This window comes from Mustela erminea, chromosome 9 (assembly GCF_009829155.1).
Source record: "Mustela erminea isolate mMusErm1 chromosome 9, mMusErm1.Pri, whole genome shotgun sequence".
Taxonomy (NCBI): domain Eukaryota; kingdom Metazoa; phylum Chordata; class Mammalia; order Carnivora; family Mustelidae; genus Mustela; species Mustela erminea.
The window spans coordinates 38,640,787-38,662,601 of record NC_045622.1 but is presented as its reverse complement, the minus strand read 5'-3'; the positions used below and the strand labels follow the sequence as shown (position 1 = coordinate 38,662,601).

At 46.7% G+C, this 21,815-nt stretch overlaps 1 protein-coding gene across 5 annotated transcripts in view; it reads left to right on the top strand.

The window, feature by feature from the left end:
* Window positions 1–21,815, top strand: part of FAT3 (FAT atypical cadherin 3) — a 648,153-nt gene that overhangs the window by 573,907 nt on the left and 52,431 nt on the right. For all 5 annotated transcript variants that reach the window (XM_032359439.1, XM_032359437.1, XM_032359438.1 and 2 more), the window contains 5 exons: window positions 12,018–12,407; window positions 15,015–15,229; window positions 16,705–16,842; window positions 17,802–17,945; window positions 20,778–20,975. In XM_032359439.1, the coding sequence (XP_032215330.1) occupies window positions 12,018–12,407; window positions 15,015–15,229; window positions 16,705–16,842; window positions 17,802–17,945; window positions 20,778–20,975 (1,085 nt within the window). The remainder of the gene's footprint in view (window positions 1–12,017; window positions 12,408–15,014; window positions 15,230–16,704; window positions 16,843–17,801; window positions 17,946–20,777; window positions 20,976–21,815) is intronic.

Sequence of the window (21,815 nt, the reverse complement as noted above, 5' to 3'; positions counted from 1 at the left end):
GGCTGAAACCCTTTGTCTCTTGGGGATATCAAAAAATATAATATTGTGCTTAAAGCCTGTCTGCAGAGAGTCCCACATGCTGACACATGTAATCTTATTATGGCCAAAGAGCCACTGACAGTCTCACCTCAGATGGAGAAACTGAGGTTCAAAAAGTTTAGGTCACTCCTCTTAAGCCATCTGGTTTACAGACGGTGGTCCTGAGCAAAGGTTTCCATGGCCCCATAAAGCCCTGAATTCTTGAGCTCCCACCATCTTCAGGATAACTTCTGCAGTCTCTGGTGGACTGTGGACTGTGGTGGACTCAATGGTGGACTGTGGACATCCTATCTCCTCCTTGTCACATTTGCCTGTTACTTTGGGAAGCCATGGTGGACTGTGACATCCTATCTCCTCCTTGTCACATTTGCCTGTTACTTTGGGAAGCAATATCCTACAGTGGCTTTGGGAGGAGACCGGATGAAATATTCCAATTCCAACCTTTACTGTCTCACCTTACATAAGCTCTGCAGCCCTTTTGAACCCCACTTCCTCTCTGAAAAAATGGGAGATACGAATTCCTTGTTTTCCCACCAGACCATGAGCTCTTGGAGGGCTAGGGCACTGCCTTCTGTGTCACCAGCCCTGCCATGGACCAGCCACCCAATACATACCCCACACCTATCTGCTGAACTGCCAAGTTGTTGGACGAACCACGTGAGCCATTCCAACATAACTTCTAATGTCATGTCTAGTGCGTATATGGGTTCCTTCTGCCACTCACAGAGCCTCAAATCCCTCGTGGAGGAAGCCTCAGGTGCTGGAAATTAATCTCTCCATCTCCGTTGGGAAGAACACAAGTGCTTTCTGGCACACGGGGCTTAATTTGGGACCATGAAATGACCCTCTATGCCTAAGAAATTAGGATCCCTTCAGTTGATTAGAGCCCTACAAAAACTACTCACTCCCAAATTCCAGGATCCAACACCAGAAGAAAAATAACCTACAAGAACCAGACAAACATGTTACAGCCCTGACTGTGCATTAGAATCCCTTTGGGAGTTTCTAAAAATAAACAGCCAAAAATAAACACAAACAGCTGAGTGCTCCATCTCCAAAATCTGATTCAGAAAGTCTGAGAGAGGGTTGGGTAAGCACTTTTTTTCCTCTTTTTGACTGTGATGCCTTCCTGGTTTAGAAGACTTTGCCTTTGTCACATATAAGTTGTTGTCATTATTATGTTTTTTTAAAACCCCGTTTTTTCGGGGGGTGCCTGGGTGGCTCAGTCAGTTAAGCATCCAACTCCTGATTTCAGTTCAGGGTCGTGGGAACATGAAATCAGATTGAGCCCTGTGTCAGGAGCTTGTGCATGGAGCCTGCTTGGAACCTGCTTGAGATCCTCTCTCTCTCCTTCATCCTCTGCCCCTCTACCCACACCCACCTGTGGGCATGCTCTCTCTAAAAAAAAAAAAAAGGAATAAATAACAAAATAAAGTAAAATTCAATTTCTTTCAAACAGGGAATCTAAACCAATGAGATAGCTAATTCCTTCCAGAAAGGAATATATTAATGAAGGGCTTTAGCACCACTCCCTATAGGAAGGGAATAGTCAGGGGATTCGAATTTCTATGGTTGGTGGTAGTGATTCATTGCCACTTACTCACCCATTCACACAGGACTTCACTCCTGGGTGCCATGAGGTTGGGTAACAGCTTCTGAGCTTCTCCGTGGGTCAGTTCTGATCCAGCATGCAGGGATTCAGAGTATGGATTTACAGGAGTGCTGGTGTCTTGGGGAATTTCCACCTACTGCTGGGCATTTTGTGCAGACACTACAGACCCCCTATACCCCCCACTTTTCCTGCCTCTTCAGGGTATGTTGAGGCGCAGTGGAGTGTGCTCGTCAGCTTTGCATCACCATACTCACTATCATTTTACCTGTGAAGCCTCCTTGACAGGCCCCATGATGTTGTCCGTCACCTGTGGGGAGCTCCTTAAATAACTTCTCACAGATTACAAAAAGCTCCCCACTCGGACAGCCTCTTCCTCCTACTCCTCTAGTCTTCCTTCTCTCTCAGCTAATTCATCCATTCACTTATTCCCAGCTTTCCATTTACTCTAGCTCTGTTTATCACGGCTATGGTAATTTGCTAGTGGTTCTGAAAATAGACAGCTTTAGCTTCTGCCCTTCTAAACCTCTCATTTAACAGTACTGAGCCCTTTGCCCTTCTGCGAGCACCCAGTATCATCATTCTTGACTTCAGTTGTGTGTGCGTCACCGAAATGTCCCTTCTTCTCAACACTTTTCCACTCTGGTACTCCTGACAACTCCTATCTTTCCTTCATGACTCAACTGAGTTGTTTTCTTCCTTGGGAAATGTCTCTTGGCCGTCCCTCTCCAACAATCAACTAGATCCATGATTGTCTCCTGACAGATGGGAGACATTGAGGGGCTGTGATTCTTCTGTGCACTTCTAGTGTCTACCCTTGGCAGGAGTTCTGTGAGGATTTATTGGATGGAAGTGATTTATTGGAGTGATGAATGATCCGGTGGTCATAAATAACGACCCTCTTCGGAAACATTTTTAGTATTATCACATAGAACATAGAAGTTCTATGTTCTGTGTTCGCATAGAACATAGAAGTTCTATGCACCAATAAAGTCAGAGTTTCAAGTACTTTGATGAATTCATTTACCCACACTTGACTCTCCTGGGCTTAGGAAAGTGCCAAGCCGTAGATGGTTGAGAGGGTTTATGTCTAGATGAATTGCAGCTTTTGAGGTATCATGGTAGTGTCGCTCACCAGCGGGGCTGGCTATATGGGACTGCAGCCTTTGCATATAGTCCTTTACTTAGAAGGACACCATGTTGGTTTATCACTCTGCTGGGGCTATGCTGAACTTTACAACTTTTTAAAAACGAGGGGCCTTGCATTTTTATCTTTCATGGAACCTCTCAATCATGTTGCCAGTGCTGCCCAGCAGAGCTGGTACCAGCCCAACTGGAGAGTCCCCAGTCTCTGTGGTATCGTCAGGATCTCTCCAGCCCTGACTGGGGCTCCTTCTGTCCTTTTTGACGATTTTGGGGATTCCTGACCCCAGAGTTGGTATCTCGCCTGGGGGAATGCTCCAGTGTCAGTCATCACCCAATGAAAAACTTGTAAAAGGCACTTAAAACAGAAATAATCAAGAGAGTCTATTTAAAGTCTAACTTGAAAAGTAATTGCAGTTCTATGGACCTCTTAATGGCAACTGTCTTTTATTTTCTATCATCTGAATGCCTATTTTAAAGATATAAAAAAGTGGTCAGTTTGAGCTCTTTTGCTGTAATGGGATTTTATTTGCCTTCCACAAACAATGAGAGGAGATTTGAGGGTAACCATCTTCTACTACTTAATTTAAGGATACAAAATAGTTCAAAACACTGTATCACTTGAAATAACTCAATAATGAAACCTTGACCAAAAAACATTTTCTAAGTAAAGTCAGTGTGTTTAGGAGCACAAGAAAAAAAATGAGGAATGGAAATACCCAGAAAAAGAATGCTTATACAATATATAGATATCCTTTTCTACAAGTACTTCAAATGACATGTATGTTGAGAACTGAACTGGCCTGGAAAATAACTCCGAAATTTGACTGTTTTCCAAAATTTCCAAAATTGGTAGTAAATTTTCCATACATGATTATTATAATAGTCCTTTTACTTGCTAGAAACATGATCTGTGTCCACTATAAAACCTAGAAAGATAGGCAAAAGGAAAAATAAGTCAATTCTAACCACTGTTGGGGTTTGGGTGAAGTGTCTTCCACCTTTTTTCTTTACAAAAATGGACCCAAAACCTAGATATGATTTTGTAACCTCCTCTTTTCACTGGCTCAGAAACATAGTTCTGTGTCGCTCTATATTCTTTCACGCTTTTGTGTGATTGTGTATGTAGTATTCTGTGATATGAAGGTACTGTAACTTATTCAGCCAGTCGTCATTCTTGGACAATTGGGTAGTTGCCAATTTTATTAACAAATGCAAATATCCATTTGGCAATAGTTTCTGTATATATGTGTGAACGTTTTGTGTACATCTTTAAAGATTTTATTTATTTATTTATTTATTTATTTTAGAGAGAGAGGTTGTGTGTGTGTGCACGTGAGCAAGTACAAGGGAGGGGCAGAGGGAGAGAGAAAGAGAGACAGAGAACCTCAAGCAGACTCAACTCTCCACTGAGTGTGGAGCCCGACACAGGGCTCGACCCTCAGATCCAAGAGTTGGACGCTTAATCAGCTGAGCCACCCAGTACATTTTTAATATCAAATCGCAACTTCTCTCTGATGCAGCCATTTGGGACTCTTCTGTTCTTCAACACACACACTTTCCAGTGTGTGCCGTGCACTTCCCGCCTCCCTGTGCTGTGTTAGCTCATACTAACTGCTTTGGTCCCCCACTTGCTCCTTCTGTAATTCAGCGTCCCTTGCTTTCTGGCTGTGTGCGGGGCCCTAGACTCAACACTGAGATACAGAAATCACAAGACACAGTCCCTTTGCCTAAAAGCTACATTAATCAAGTGGAAGAGAGGACATAACTGATGATACTGTAAAATCCTGTTAAGGGAGCACAGAGAAAGAAGTAACTGGGGAACTGAAGGAAGCTGTCCCGAGGAAACCTTACAGAGAGCGTGCAGAATGTTGCAGAGAAGGAGGGGAAGGGAGGGCAGAGGATTGGAAAGCCGTCCTCAAACGTCTCCACTCTGACTATAAGAAGTGAGCAGTCAGGGAGGCTGGGTGTCTTAGTCGGTTAAGCATCTGCCTTTGGCTCAGATCATGATCCCAGGACCCTGTGATCGAGTCCCGCATCGGGCTCCCTGCTCAATGGGAGCCTGTCTCTCCCTCTCCTCCCTGCTTGTGCTCTCCTTCGCAATCTCTCTCTCTCTCTCTCAAATAAGTAAAGAAAATCTGTAAATTTAAAAAAAAAGAAAAGAAAAGAGGAAGTGAGCAGTCAGTGACTATCTTGAGCAGCTGAGGCAAAACTGGATGGAGAGTTTTAAGCGCTGACCTCTGGTTAAGTTTGGCCACGAGGGGAAAGCCTCTGAGGTAGTTAGCCATCAGGAGTCTCTGGCTACAGTCTAAGTGAGACTAGAGAGCAGCTTCACCTGGCGGCGAGACCTGGCCACAGACCATCAAGAGATGTCTCCAAGACAGAATCAAAAGAACCTGCCATTCCAATTCAAAGGGGAGAAGGACACTGAGGGAAGGCATGCAGGAAAATCTAAACCCTCTAGTTTATTTTATTTTTTTTAAAGATTTTATTTATTTATTTGATACACAAAAAAAGATCACAAGTAGGCAGAGAGGCAGGTAGAGAAAGGAGGAAGTAGGCTCCCTGCTGAGTGGGGAGCCCCATTCAGGGCTTGATCCGAGGACCCTGGGATCATGACGTGAGCTGAAGGCAGAGGCTTTAACCCACTGAGCCACCCAGGTGCACCATAAACCCTCTAGTTTAAATAATTCCTCATCAATTGTTAAACTCCTAGGTTTAGAGACGGTGTCCTTTGGGCTCCCCTTCCCCTCAGAGCTGTACCCAGACTAGTCAAACAGATGGCACTTGGCAAAACCTGATGAAATGCAAGAGTCATGTCCAATGTCTGCTGTGAGAAAGACAGAACCCTTGCCCCTGTCAGAAGTAACTACTGTCTTTTAAGGATAAGGCTGTCAAAAAAGAATGCAATGACGTACTCAAGAACCAAAGCTTTGTTTATCATTTTTCTTCAAGGGATAATCCTTCTAGCTTAAATAAGAGCGTGCCTTAGTCACCAAGTCTGGGCCATAAAGACTGTGAAAACTCAATATACTTGTGGGATTTCTGGCACTGATGAATAGGCATTAATGAAAGCCGGAAAAGTGCTGGTTCAAAACCGACGTATTAAATTGCCTGCAGTGTGGGATCGGGGGACTGACCAAAATGGAACATGAAGGAACTATCAGGGGTGATTGAAATGTTCTAGATGCCAATGAGAGCCACGGTTCCATGGGGGTATACATTTGTTAGAATTTATGGCTGGACACTTAAAATGTGTTCCTGTGGCAATACACTAATTATGATGCCTCAGGATAACAATAAAGTTGATGAAAACAAAAATAAGCCATGAGAACCAAAATTTAGAAGGTTACTAGAGTCTGATTGTTGAGATTATTTCAGATCATTTCTTCCCCAGATAGCTATTCCATTGGAATTCAAATTCCTTTATTAAAAGCTAGTCTAGGGGTGCCTGGGTGGCTCAGTCGTTAAGCGTCTGCCTTCGGCTCACGTCATGATCCCGGGGTCCTGGGATGGAGACCCGCATCTGGCTCCCTGCTCAGCCGGAAGCCTGCTTCTCCCTCTCCCCCTCCCCCTGCTTGTATTCCCTCTCTCATTGTGTGTGTGTCTCTCTGTCAAATAAATAAATAACATCTTTTTTTAAAAAGCCAATTTATAAGAATTGAGCAGAGCCCCCATTTTTACTGGGCTTCCTAAAGACCAGATGCTGTGCGTTTTGCTGGGGGTATGAATGTCACAGATAAGGTCCTGACAGAGTCATAACAGCCTCCGACCAAAAACCCCAAAGCAAGCATGACAGGGCTCTTGCAGTTTCCTTAAGCTTAGAGAGCTTGATGTTAGAAGAGAGGGCAGAAAACATTTTTTCCACGTTATAACAATCTCAATGTACCTGCTGCGTCGCCATTCAGTTTCAGTGCTGATTCTAACACCTTTAACAATCTCAAACATAAAGGTGAGTTCTTCTGACACTGGGTTAGATCCCTGGGAATGATCCTACAGTGAGCTTTCTTTCGCACTGAAGTGATAAAACCTTGCTGGAAGCCGTATATGTGAACTCTGAACCCTTAACTGAGTGGTAAGAATGGCTCTGCTAAGTTTTCTTCCCATCCAGGATATTCCAGTAGCTCATCATGATGAGGTTTACTTTGTACTTCAGTGATGAAGCCCACGTATGCCCATGCCTGCAACTTAACGAGCACTTTGAGAGTGGGGGATGATCTTTTGGAAATATAAACGAAACTCGCTCTCTTGGTTTAATCTGGACATGAAGCACGGTCTAGAAGGTCGTTCTGGGCCTCAACTGACCTGGGTTCTGTCATTTTAAAAATGAAGAGACCTGAGAGCCAGGGAAGAAGTTAAGTGACCTGTCCAAGTACGCTTGGGTAGTTTGGGCAAACCATGGGCCAGAGGCAAGATCTCCTTCCAGAACTGGACCACTTTATCTGAAAGCATTCACAACTTTGACTTTTATGTGCTGTTCCATGCCCAAAAGATCTGTCATTCCATTTGGCTGAGTTGAGACGAACCTAACCGTCATTTAGAAACCTGCCAAGGAAGGGAATATAGATGCCCTTGGCCACCCCTACCCCCGACCCCCCGACATACACACAGTCTCACAGCATTCCCAAACTTGGAGTTTTTAGAGGCTCTTTCTTCCCTCCAAGCCCACTCCACAAAATGCCACTGCCTCTGACTTCCTTTGAGCAAATCGGGATTTTAATCACTCTCTTTTTACTTGATTTTTATCCTCTGAAGACCTGCCTGCTCCGTTTGCCACAGTTAAGGCGAAGAAACTTCACTTACAGTGAAAGGCGTACTTCTCTCAGTAGCCTGTCATTTCAGCATTTTGAGAAGCTAAGTAGCTCCGTCCTCATTAAATTAGGCTCAAATTGGAGAAGAGAATTACATACTTAAAAACACAGACACAAAATGATGGATTAATGTTATACCTTAATATAATACATGGTGTCATGTAGTAAGAGCATTAGACCAATTAGCAAGCAAGTTTTCTACTCAGGTTCATCTTTTCTGCTGGGGAACATAGCAAAGGGATGGTGATTTGAAGGATGGCATTTATCATACGCCCTTGGGTAGAAAGTTACCTCTTCAGCGACATGACCTTCATTCATTTAGCAAAGATAGCTCCCATCACATGGTAACACAGCAAAGATCCAAGTACCGCACCTCCAAACTGGCATTTACCCATCTGACTTTATTTCTAGAAATCATCGAAATCCATTGCAGTTGGGTCCAAATGGGAATTTTAAAATATTCCAAAAATATATTCTGCTCATTTCTTGAGAGCTACCAAATCATAAGTGATACCATTAAGCAGGTTTGTTGGTTTGAGGTGTTTTTTTTCCCCTCCCCCTTTTCTGGTCTCGCTTCTGTATCAGTCTGATTGGGAACAGAAAGGAGAAGGAAACAATAAATAAATCTCCCAGTTTGTCCTGGTGTGAATGCCCAAGGTACTGTCAGAAGCAAAATGTATGGGAAGTGGGGGGGAGTTTGGGTCAGCAGCTTGGTGGGGGTGGGGGTGGGGGAAGGGAAAGGGATGGCTTTCTGCTGTGGTAAAGCAGAAAAAAACCCGTCACCGAATTTAAATGAACAGAATCTGCCTGGAGGGGAGCCGTGGTCTTTGTGTGCTGATTAATGTCAGCCTTGTAAACGGAGCTCCAACAACACGGCTCTCTGGCTAGCCCGCTGAGCAGGATGCTCAGAGAACACAGCATCTCCTGCTTGAGGATGGGAGCAAAGCCCGGCTCCTCTGAAAAGGCTAGAAGAGAAAGCGGCAGACGAGGAACATACGTGATAATTTTAATTAGATTTTAGCTGTCTGTCCCAGTGAAGGAAACCCAAGGCAGCCATGAGAGGCACCTTCCCTTCAGGCCCTGCTGCCACAGCCGTGTGTGGCTCCAACCCCTTCCTCTCCTCACTCAGCTCGTCCTGAGCGCCCCTGCTGTCAGAACAGCAAGTCACAAATTCCCTTCTTCCTGGACGATCTCCAGGCCTGAAGGGGCATCGTGTCTGGGAGCAGATCTCTGGAAATCCTCAAGAGGCTTTGCCTAGGGAACCCAGGACTTTGTCCCTTGTGCTTACCTAAAAATGTTAGTGGCCAGGGGCAAATCCATCAGTCCTTGGTCTGTGCCTCAGAGAAGTGGGTCTTGTAGTTGTGAGCAGATGCTCAGATGAAAGACCTTGCGTGAACTTCCTGCTCCATCTCATCATTGGTAAGAGCCGTTGGTCTTCCAGATGCTGGGCATGGAAGTCAGATCCATAGGCCGCGTGTGGGGTTTGAAAAGCCGTGTGGTATATTTGTGTCCATTGCCGATGTGTTTCCATAAATCTGTGCTTGTGACTTTGAAAAGTTTCCTGAGAGCAGCTAATCAGTCCAGGCCACCTCTGGGTCACATAACCAGCTCTGACACCCAGGCAGCACTCTCGGAACACTGGGTATATTCACCCCCAGAATCGCTGAAGAATTTAAACTTGGAGCCACCCCGCAAAGGGTCAGAAAACATCCCTGAAACCTCTGCTCTGGGGCTTTATGTCAAGGGCAGCAAGGGAAGAGGAAAGCCTTCTTGTTTTTAATCCCCGCACCAATAAAATCAGAAGTTGATGTTTATATATCACAGGGTAGTTGTTTTGAGAGAGAAATAAAAGTAAATGATGAAACTTTGGGGAAAAATGGACTCTCTGGAATGGAACCAAGAACAAGCTCTCTCAGTGTTGACCTTTTGGTGAAAGCCACATACTGCAATTTATGTCATTCCCTCTAGATATATGATTTTATTGGTTTGCTGGGAATTTTGGCTTAAGGGAAATTACACATTGTGAGGGGGAGGTAAAGTGTTTAACTCTTATTACTGCCAAATGCCTGACCCCATGGTAAGGTGTTATAGTGGAAAACAACACAGACGGAGGCCCTCCCCTCTAAAAGCTTACATTCTAGGAGTCCATGATTCGCAAGAGACATTTTCAGTTGGCCATTCTAGCTAAACACCCTTGATTCATGGCTGTCTTCATTAAGAGCATTTAGAATCAAGGGGCGCCTGGGTGGTTTAGATGGTTACGCATCTGTCACCATCTCAGGTCATGATCTCTAGGTCCTGGGATCGAACATATGTCTGACCCCCAGCTCAGCAGGGAGTCTGCATCTCCCTCTCCCGCTGCCTCTCCCCTGCTTGTGTTCTCTGTGTGTGTGTCTCTCTCTCTTAAATGAATAAATTTTCAAAAATCTTTTAAAAAAAGCATTTAGGAACAAAATAATGCTTTTTCAGACTACAAAGTTATTACATTTTGCCTCTTACAAATCTTCACACCTGCTGAATTTGGGTGCATAAACTATTTTGAAATGCTAAAGTCCTCTGATGAAAAGAGTTAAATCGGTCTCCAGAACCAGAACTCACTCAGATCATCATTCACTAATTTGTTGGTTGTTGGTAGACATGTCCTGGCTGATAAGTTCTAGCTTTTGTGTATATTAAGGTAAAATGATACTTTGGTTAAGTAAGCGCCTTCCTTTAAATCACAGAGCTGGAGGTCACCTTCTGAGCAGGTATTCTCCCTTCTTTGATGGAGTGCTCCAGGCTCCCTGGCCACTGGATTTCTTTTTTCTCTTTACATCCCCTTATGGCCTCACCCATTCTCATGGCTCTGCACAGCACCTGAATGCTGGCAGCCACCCATTCATAGCTCGCGTGGACCTCTGCTCTGATCTCCAGCCTCCTGTGCTAGCTCCCTACTTGAGTCTCCACTTATGTATAAGATGCCCATCTCGAATTTAATCTGTCCAAAATGGGGCTCCCACGGGGCGCCTGGGTGGCTCAGTGGGTTAAAGCCTCCGCCTTCGGCTCAGGTCATGATCCCAGGGTCCTGGGATCGAGCCCCACATCAGGCTCTCTGCTCAGCAGGGAGCCTGCTTCCTCCTCTCTCTCTGACTGCCTCTCTGCCTACTTGTGATCTCTGTCTGTCAAATAAATAAATAAAATCTTTAAAAAAAAAAGGGGGGGGGGGCTCCTGGCCTGTCGTCCTTGTCCTCCTGCCATCCCCTCCGACCCTGCCGATGGCAGCTCCCTCTTTTCAGCTGCTCAGGCCCAAACCTGAGTCATCCCAGGATCTTCTCTTCCTCTCACACCCTGTATCCTGCCAGCCCCACCATCAGAAATCAGCCTTATCACCTACGTGTTCAGAACAGGCTGGCACCGACCAGTTCTCATCATCTGAGAGGCCTGAGCGAGCCGCCACTGTCACATGCCTGAGCTCCCGTGGAAGTCGACCAGCTGTCTCGGCTGGTTCGCTCGCTCGCTGCTTGTCCTGCTCTTTGCACCCAGCAGCCTGAGTGATCCTGTTAAAATCTGAGTCCCATGTCATGACCTCCCACCTCAGAGACTCAGCTGGCTTCCCACCTCAGCACCACAACCCCACGTTTTCTGCTCTCACCCAGAAACCACCTTCTACTCCGTTCTTCCTGACTGTGTCACATGGGCCTTCTGGACGGTGCCTTCAAACACACCAAAGGGGCTTCCACATCTGCCCTCGTGGGTCCCTCTGCCTGCCCTCTTCCCCACCCTACCAACAACTGTGCTGTTCACTCCTTCCCCTCCTTTGGGTGTTTATTCAAATGTCAAGGCCTTCCGTGACCACCTTGTTTAAAGTGACCACCCTTCCCTCCACCTCACACACACTCTCTCACTGCAGTATTCCCATCACCCCTTACGGCTTTATTTTTCCTTCTTTTTACCCCCTAACATACCATTTATTTTACTCTTTATTGCTTGTTAATTTCTTATTTACTCCCACTAAGTGTAATAATTTCCTCAAGAAATGTTTGACTCTTGTCCGTTGCTAAAATCTCTAGGACCTAGAATAGTGCCTGATCGATTCCACACACACACATGTGTTGATGGAATGGATGAATTTGTATTTCTCTTTCTGTGGCACATCGTTACCCGTATATCTATTGACATCTTGGACTTTTTCTTTAAAAATATGTGGGCTTCTTTAATATGTGAAGAATACACGACTACTTACATTTCTTGCCAATATTTTACATTTCCTTACCATTTAATTTAATTGTATATTTTTAAAACTTTTGTAGGACCACAGCTGTTGGTTTCTGTCAGTACAGATCTTTGAGCAGCCCCCTAAGTCAGCACAGCCATAAAATTCTAGTGCAGAGCGTCAAGCCACGCTCTTGTCACTAACCTTCTCGTGTCTCCCGCAGGCATCAACAGGAAGGTGGTGTACTCCCTGGCGGACTCTGCCGACGGGTTCTTCTCCATCGACAGCTCGTCGGGCATCATCATCCTGGAGCAGCCGCTGGACCGAGAGCAGCAGCCCTCCTACAATATCAGCGTCCAGGCCACCGACCAGAGCCCCGGCCAGGCTCTGTCCTCTCTTGCCACGGTCACCATCACCGTCCTGGACATTAACGACAACCCGCCTGTGTTCGAGAGGAGGGACTACCTGGTCAGTGTGCCTGAGGACACCTCCCCGGGCACCCAAGTGCTTGCCGTTTTTGCCACCAGCAAAGATATCGGCACGAATGCTGAGATTACGTATCTCATACGGTCTGGGAATGAGCAAGGGCGATTTCGAATCAACCCCAAGACAGGTGGGTACAGGCCAACCTGCTCAGAACTCTCAGCTTCAGTATATCCTGCTTCTCTTAGCTTCTAACTGAACTTTGGGTGGACTCTTTTTGCTCCTCCTCCCTCCCTCCCACTAGAAGCACATCTTCTCATGGCTGGGCCTGCGTGCTGATGTGAGGGGTCCTTCTGGTACCTGCTTCTGGGGATGCCCACTGCCAAGTGTTAAACCCCTAGCTGTGGGCTCATTCAGCAAACACTTGACCTCTAGGTGGGCTCTAGTAATGTCTCGGAGGAGGAAGGCTCGGGAGCAGCAATGTTGCTCATAGATGGGGGACAGGAAGTAGTATTTGCATACCAAGCATAAGGGTTTGTTTCTTTCCCTGTCTTTTCTGTTTTTGCTTTGTTTCATTTTTTGTTGTTTTTCCTGGATCATTGTGTTTATGTGTGTGCAAGTGCTCCTAGAATCTAGGAGCGCTTGTCCCCGTCGACACTCAGGCTTCCACTCTCTGGTCACCCACCCAAGCAGATGCTGAAAAGTGGTGTGTGTGTGCACGGTGACACGCAGACCTCATCAGCTCAGCACCCTGGTCAGACGGAACCGGCCCTGTGTTGGAGTCCCGCCCCCTACTCCCAGTCAGAAGACTCCCAGGCCTCGTGCTTTGCAAACTCAGGGACGGTGCCTCATCACCTAGGGAAAACATGTCTAGAAAGAAATCAAGAGAACAAAAAGAGGACACTAGGGCTTTCTTTTTATTAGGGAGTTAACTATTGGGGGCACTTAGGACCATAAAGATAGTAATTCAAGAAACAAGTTTGGGTATTCCTTGAAGAGTAAATATAACTTTCCACTATGTATTTATAATGTTTGTATCAATGTTTTCAAAGCACTTTCATAGATACTCTCATTTGCCTACCTATTCCCCTATAAATAATCTTAGTCAAGGCAGGCCCATTTTTTAGGTAAGAAAGGTAAGTCTCTCCCACTTTCCGTCCGTTGGACACAAGGAAAATGTACTTGTTGAGCAAGGTGGCAAAGGTGGCAAAAATTATCCTTTGAATAATTCAGTTAACATGAACAGGAAACTATCATAATTAGCAACATTTACTTAACATAGTCAATACGCCAGATTCCTATTAAATTGTTAGTTATTTCTCTCCTTTCCCGTGTGAGAAAAACAGAGCTTCGAAGAGGTTAAGTAAGTTCTCCAGCGCCCACTGGGAGTCAGTGGGGGAGCCATGATTTGAGCCCAGATCTTCCTGATTCTGGAATACACACTCTCACTCCATTAGGCCCTACTCTGCTGGGTGGGGGTGGTGCAAAAAAGGGAAGGAGATACAGTCCCTGCCATCAGGTTTAGGAAATATTGGTGGAAAGAATTGTTTTTGCTTTGTTTCATTTTTTGATATTGATGGAAGAATTGCATTAGCAGCTTCTCCCAGCAGTAACTCTATTTATTATGGTCCCTACTTCAAATTAAAATGTATGGGATTTCCCTCATTTAAATACGTGTTAGACTTGGTCTGTCTAGTTGCGGTCATTGTATATGAACACCATGGGGAAATGGTTAAGTGCTGTTTAAGTTTGGCACTGGACAACAAGACTGGAATACAAAACAAAGCACTAAGAGTGGTAACTGCTGAGAAAACTTAATTATGGGGGAAAAGAGGCTCTCGTTATAAGTATGACTTTGTTTCTCACCTTAAATAGAAGGGCAAGTTTAGCAGCTAGGGAAGGTGATGGTTTGGAGATGTGAATGGATGTGACTTACTGATCTTGGTCCTAATGATTGTTTTCCAGTAGGCAGAGAGGTGAATGCCCTTGAGAACAGCTCTGCAGGCAGGACTGTGACCAGTTTCCAGTTGCGGAATGCAGGATTGGGTCACCTCACCAGAAGGGGATATAGTGGGAGGGAGAGGCACTCTCAGAGCCCCTTCAAGGGGTGGCACCTCGCCAGGGACTTTCACCTGTTCTACTGGCTTAATTTGAATTGCACTATGATATGGACACTACGTCCTGTAGTTGTGGACACTAAACTCACATTTACTGTTTGACTGCTAATCCCAGGTATTTGCTTTTCTTTAGGTCACTGTATCTTGAGCTGTCTGAGCTCTTTGCCCTCTTTGTGCTGTAATAGCTTTAGATAAGCACATCATAACTTGGCACAGCACGTTAGTGGTTAATTGAATTCAGCGAAGTCTGTGGCGGGGTTGGGGGGGGGTCATGAAATCACAGCCCCACATCTCAGCTCATTCTCTGTCTGCCTGTGTCCAATTAAGGGATCATCAGGAGACCCTTATCAGGGAAGCTTGTTTCTGTCCCTTTCCCCCAGCGGCATAGAGGCGAATAATGCCAGACAGTTTAGGGCTGCTTGAGAGAAGTTCAGAAACTATTGTAAAAACCGTCAAAGACTTTTTTTGTCCAGTGTTGCATCTGATGGATGGCTGTGTTTTAACTGACAGCATTAATCAGACTCTGAAATGCCTTCCGCGGGGCATTAAATAAACAGATTCCTGAATATCTACAATTCCTGGCTGGAGATGATGTTATAAATATTCCCATGATTACGGAACTGCTGACCAGTGTTTTTTTCCCCTAATCAAATCTAAAAACTTCCCATTTTTCTTCAAAGGGGGTATTTCTGTCTCTGAGGTCCTGGACTATGAATTATGCAAAAAGTTTTTCCTGGTGGTGGAAGCCAAAGACGGGGGCACACCAGCTCTCAGTGCGGTGGCCACCGTCAGCATCAACCTCACGGATGTGAACGACAACCCTCCCAGGTTCAGCCAGGATGTTTACAGCGCTGTCATCAGTGAAGACGCCTTGGTCGGTGACTCTGTCATTCTGGTAGGTGCCAGTGGGCGGCCCAGATGCCTGGGACTCATGATTCCAAATAGAGTGAAAAAGTGAGCAAAAGCTATCTTGGGTTCTCGTCATACTTTCTGTTTTCAGGGTCTTTTTGTCCCCAAGAACTCTAGTCAGTCACCAATCTTTCAGCTGTTCCTTCTTTTATACATTGGAAGGGTCTGATAAATTCGTTTATAGCAAGGTATAAATGACCAATAATTACTTTCTTTCTTGGAGTGTATGTTTTCTAAGAAAACAAAACAGACCATGGAATACATTTGTAATGATAGCTCTCACCAGTTTCTGACCTTAGATAATAAGTTATTACATGGCTAAGGATAAAATAAATTCACCCTCCAACCAGCACACACACACACACACACACACACACACACACATGCACGCATGCACAAAGAGTAGGGCAGTTTATATAGGAGCAAGATTAAGATTGATTGGCCACTCTTTTTTTTTTTTTAAAGATTTTATTTATTTGTTAGAGAGAGAGCACAAGCACGGGCAGACAGAGTGGCAGGCTAGAGGCAGAGGGAGAAGCAGGCTCCCTGCCGAGCAAGAAGCCTGATGTGGGACTCGATCCCAGGACGCTGGGATCATGACCTGAGCTGAAGGTAGCTACTTAACCAACTGAGCCACCCAGGTGTCCCTGATTGGCCACTCTTAAAGGAACTCCTTCTGGAAGGAATTTTTTTTCTAATACCAGTAAGAGCAAGCCATGTGTTAGGAGAACATGGGTCCTCTCAGACTTACAAATTACATGTTGGAAACCTGGAAACCATCAGTCCCACGCTTATCATCATCACCATCCCTACTGGACAAGTCCCTTCCGTCTATCCCTATCTTTGGCTCCTGCAGTACCAGTGGTGGACTTCCCAGGCCCTCTCTCCTTCCTGGCTGTGAAGAGACTACTTGCACCCACAGAAATCCCAATATCCCCAAAAAGGAGCAGCAGACAGTGGGGCAGGTGTGTTTGCCATGTGGGAAAGGGAATTCTCTTTGGGCTTCCTTAACATGGAAATGCATAGATTTAGAGAATGTCTTGACTCCATGACAGAGACCATTGTTTTGCAGAATTAGAGGAAAAAAAAAAAAAAAATCACCCAACTATCCCTATCAGTTAGCTTTGGCTCTACCCTTACCTGCTCAAGGCCTGAGGAAATTCATGTCTAACAAGCATCAAATGGCAGACAGACAGAAATCATTGGAAAGAAAATGGCGGCTCCAGTAATGGCACCTCGCTCATTCAGCCAAGCCGTCAGCTCTTCCAGTGGGGGGTGATAGTTGGCACATGAGCACAGTGCCTAAGAAGACTGTCCCAGCTATGCCCATTTGTAAGACCTGGGACCCTAAGAATAAACCTTTTCTCGGTCTCTCATGTAATGGTTTTGTTGTTGTTGTTTTGTTTTGTTTTGTTTTGTTTTTTTGGTTTTTGGTTTTTTTTTTGCTTATATCCCATGAAGCTAGTAGCAGAAGATGCAGATAGCCAGCCCAATGGACAGATTCGTTTTTCTATTGTGAATGGAGATCGGGACAATGAATTTGCCGTGGAGCCTGTCTTAGGACTTGTAAAGGTTAAGAAGAAATTAGACCGGGAACGGGTAAGCTAGTCTGGGCCAGCTCCCCTCACATCCACCCCCGTCCCTTCACTGGAATTCAGCACAGGCTCCCTGAGGAAAATGTAGGAAGATTCTCCATGCCAGATAATGACAGTAAATAGAATGGCCCGAAGGGCAGCATAACATATTGGGGTTAAGTCTTGGAAAGAATTTTCTGCCAATAGATACGGGCAGTTTCTTATTTATGGGTGTTTTAAAGAAAGAGCAAAGGTGTGTCTTTCTGGATGCTTTGAATTTCAGTCCTTCCTAGAGTGAGAAGGCAAGAAAATACCCTCAGCATTGGGATCCTGTGGCCCTGGTCTCATCGGCAGCTTTAGGCCTAGGTGAGAAGTTACAAAAGGACCATCTGAAGATATTTAGGTCAGAAAGAATGATCCAGAAAACCCCTCCTCTGCCAAGGTTAAACTAAGTTTCTAAACATTGTGTGTTTTGACTAAAAATATATGCCTTCGGAGTGAAATTAAATATGGGAAAAGATGTCACTAAAAAGAAAAAGAACCTCCCTACGTGGCAGGTACCCATAACTCCTGAAGGATCAGAAGAGAAATAATGTCCGGGTGACAGCTATTGTGTTTGAAACAAAGGCCGAGAGCTGCAGTTCTAATCAGGGGTGGTTTGGCCCCTCCAGGGGACCCTTGGCTATGTCTGGGGACAGTTTTGATTGTCCCAAATGGGCAGCAAGGGACATTGGCTTCTAGTGGGTCGAGACCAGGCGTGCTGCTAAACATCCTACAAAGGCACAAGCCAGGCCCCAGCAGCCAAGAATTACCTCAGGCCCACATATCAGAGTGTCGAGGTTGAGAAACCCCAATCTAGAGAACCAAGAGAGAAGGTGCCAGTTTTCAGCAGCCCGTGGCCGAGCCTGCAGCTCCTCCGAGTGTGGGCAGCAGGACAAAAAGGCTGCCCTTCCTCACTGTCGTCGGCCCTCTGTGCTCTGGCAGGTGTCTGGATACTCCCTGCTTGTCCAGGCAGTCGACAGCGGCATTCCTGCGATGTCATCCACAGCCACTGTCAACATTGACATTTCCGACGTGAACGATAACAGCCCAGTCTTCACGCCTGCTAACTATACCGCTGTGATCCAGGTGAGCAAATCTGGGCCTGATACACTCAGCCTTCTTCCTCTGCTATGGTTTACTCATCGTTTTGTCCACTTTTTTTTCTTTTTTCCTATCAACTCATCCCGTTACAAGCCTGGGATGAAAGAGCCTGACTCTACCATAGCAGCTGACTGAGAACCACTGATGAGCGCTGTTGCCAATGGCGTCATTCCAGGGATGTGGCTCTTTGCAGGCACCACCTCTCCCTACCACAGCCCAGTCAGTGAAGTGGGCGGGAGCAGCAACCCAACCCCCACTTGACAGTGAGGGAGCTGAGGGCCTAAGAGGTTCAGTAGCTCCCCCAAGATCCTGCAGCTCGTAAGTGTCAGAGTCGGGATTTGAACCCAGGTCAGTCCTCTGCAGAAACCACCCTCTTTTCACCCCCACAGCAGGCTGGCTTTCTGCCACTCCATGCAGTCCCGGCAGCAGAGGGAGATTGCTCCAAACTGTCTCATCTCTCCAAGACAGATCGGGTATCAGGAAAGAGCTGCTACTCATTAAAATCAATCTTCCAGAAGCAATTTGCTTAGCACTTTAAATCCACCTGCTCCTTAAAATCACGCTGCAGGATGGAGTAGCTTCCTGCTGGTCTTCTGCTGTGGTGGGGTAGGGGGCGTGGGGGTGGGGCAGAGATGCCTCTTCTTCCCATGCATTTTTTAATTCAAAAGTTGTTTCATGAGCCCGGTGCTAGGGGCAGAGCTACCCACCCCCGCCCCCACCTTTCCAGCTCCAGGAGGGTCAGGGGATCCAGTCTGGGGATGCCGTGAGCAGGGAGGAGCTAGAGGCAATGGAGATTGATATGCAAGTTGTGGGGGGCGCCTCATAGAGTCCGGAGAACCAGCCATTGTCTCATCCAGTTTGGCCTCAGAATCACCTCCCACGGGGTCTGCAGGCTCTGAGATGAGAGTGAGCCGGGGCCTGAGGGACCTCTTTGGAATAACATCAAGACTGTGAGTCTGGCCCTCCATGGCCGGCTCCCCACCTCCCCCGCCAAGATGTCCAGGACTCAGGCGGGAGAGGGGAGGCGCACCCCTCTGCTTCTCGCCTCCCACTTCGTCCGCGAAATCTGATTCCTTCCCTGGTGGTATTTCGGTCTTCCTCTCCTCTCTGATGCTCTTTCCAGCAGTCCTGCTTGCTTCTCCCTCTCCCGCTTCCACCAAGCTGGCCCCTGGGGTCCGCCCCTTCCTGCATTTCCCCTCCTGGAACACCGCTCTCCTGCCAGGCTGCCTCCCACAGTGGCACCGTCCGCCTCGCACAGCCTCTGCACACTCGCCCCGAAACAAAATGGGCTTTGCCTCCTCAACATTCGGGTTTATGACACCCATCGATCAGCTTGACAGACTGTTTTCACGTGCACCATGGGAAGTCAGCAGTGAAAGAAACAAGAATCTCAGCCATGAGCAGTGACCGTGGCTCACAGCAGCGCCGGGGCCTGTCTGCGCTTTCTCTCCCCCTTCCTCAGATGCTGACCCCTGGGGCACACATTCTCTCTCTCTCTCTCCCTCTCCACTGGAGGAAATGGCCTTTATAAAGTGAGCAAACAAATCAATAAATCTGCTGTTTTGTGTGGTGCTGAGTGTGTTGTCACCATGAAACAGTAAATCTACCCTGCGCTGAGGCCGCGCGGTGGCGGACAGCAGGGGGATCTGGTGTCTAGTCCTTGATGACCAAAAGGCCACTTGAGAGAAAGAGCAAAATAAGAGTCTTTGAAGTCCATTTCTCTTCCTCCTTCAAAGAATGTGCCTCCCTTTTTTCCAACCCAGGATAATTCCCTTATCCCAACACATGGTTTTCATAAGACGAATTCAGCACATAGAGCCTGAGTGTGCCTGCCCCAAGCATGACTCCCGTCCACGCGGCAGTGTATCACGGTCTCCATCTCTGTGACCCAAACTTATTTAATGCTGAATCAATGTCATCAGCAGGCCTGACTAATGAAAGTGACTTCAGGCCCAAAGCTGTGGTCTTGCTGAAGTCTAAACAGGGGGGGGGGGGCAGAAAACCAATGCCTAAGCTACAGAGAAATTTAATTTGGCGTTATCGGAGTGAGGAGAACCTTCAACCCTCGGAGGAGTGACAAAGAGCCTTTGTGTTTCTATTCTGGGGCACAGGCAAGAGATGGTTCTGCGAACTAATGCTTGAATGATAACATGAGGGTTTCCAAAAATTCTGATGACTTTAAGGATTTTTGTTCTCTTCATTCTTGGCCTAGGAACCAATCCACCCCCTTTCCCTTTCCTCGAGGAACATGGCAAACCCATGTTCTGAGGGGTGAGGCGTAAAGGCCCGTTTCCCACCTGGCATGTGCCTTTGTGTGTTTACTGGGAAGTTGCCAGGAGGTCTCTTTACCTTCTCCCCAGAAAGTTCGATGTTGTGACACTGTGTCACAGTGTTGGGCCTCAGCATGATCTCCTGGTGACAGGATGTGACGAAGGGCCTTCCCATTCTGAAAGGCGGATGTTTTCTTGGCCTGAGAGGGTTTACGATCAACCACAAAAGGCACCCTGTAGTCGAGAGCTATTGAGGTGAACTCAGGGCCTTTCCAACCTGTGAAGGACAAGATGGAGCCGGTGCCAGTCTGGGAGGTCCTCGTATGCATACCGGCAGCTCCTCAATGCACGGGGCAGTCGTGGGGAGGCAGCCAAGGATGCCGAACATGATGCTTACAGACGCCAGCATGTTTTCAGAAGACAAGATAATATCACAGGGAATCCCTTCTGCTGAAAGCCCTGTTTTCTAGCCGGTAATGATGGGGTTTTTTTCAGTGTAAAGAGAGGTGTAATTTTATCTTCCTTTTTAATATCCTCTTTTATGCAGGAAAATAAGCCGGTAGGCACCAGCATCTTGCAGCTGGTGGTGACAGACAGAGACTCCTTTCACAACGGGCCTCCCTTCTCCTTCTCAATTTTGTCGGGAAACGAAGAGGAGGAGTTCGTCTTGGACCCGCATGGGATCCTGCGGTCCGCCGTGGTCTTCCAGCACACGGGGTCTCCAGAGTATGTGCTGTGTGTCCAGGTACGGCCCTGTCCTCTGTCCGCATCAGGCCCCCGCTCCCTCGTGCTGGTTTCTGTGCCCGTCGGATGGGTTTTCTTTGTTGAGCGAGTCAACATAATTCATTACCGTGCAGGAATGTTCCCCTTTTAATCTCAAATTCAATTTCACACCAATAAAAGCAGCTTCTTTGTGTGAAATTGAACAGGAAGGAAGGGAAGCATCCGTGTTCAGAAAGGACATTCCTGTAGCCTGTGCCAGGCAGATAGTCACTGGACCGAAATCTGCATTCTCCAAGTTCCTGGCATTCTAACTGACCCTCAGAGATGACTCCCTGGTCAAGGCTTGCAGCTCTATACCCACTAGAAATTGCCACACACTCCACCTGTCGAAGCTACCTAATGCGATTGAGGCATATCATGGCCTCTGCTTCTGAGGAGACGTTTGTTTGGTGAGTTGTCCCAGGGAGGCAGGAGAGGCCAAGTCGGATGGCCATGGTCTCCCAACATGTCAGCTTCCTCAAGATGAGTGGCCTATGTAAAGTGAAATAGGACGAAGAGGCAAAAGTGGCTGGTATGGAAAGGCTTTGGCCAGGAGCAAGAAGTGAGTTCCCAGGATTGAAGTTTGCATATACGAAGATTTGGGTCCCTTCCATGAAACCAACTGATTTTTTTTTTTTAAAGATTTTATTTATTTATTTGTCAGAGAGAGAGGAGTGAGAGCAAGCACAGGCAGACAGAGTGGCAGGCAGAGGCAGAGGGAGAAGCAGGCTCCCTGCGGAGCAAGGAGCCCGATGTGGGACTCGATCCCATGACGCTGGGATGATGACCCGAGCCGAAGGCAGCTGCCTAACCAACTGAGCCA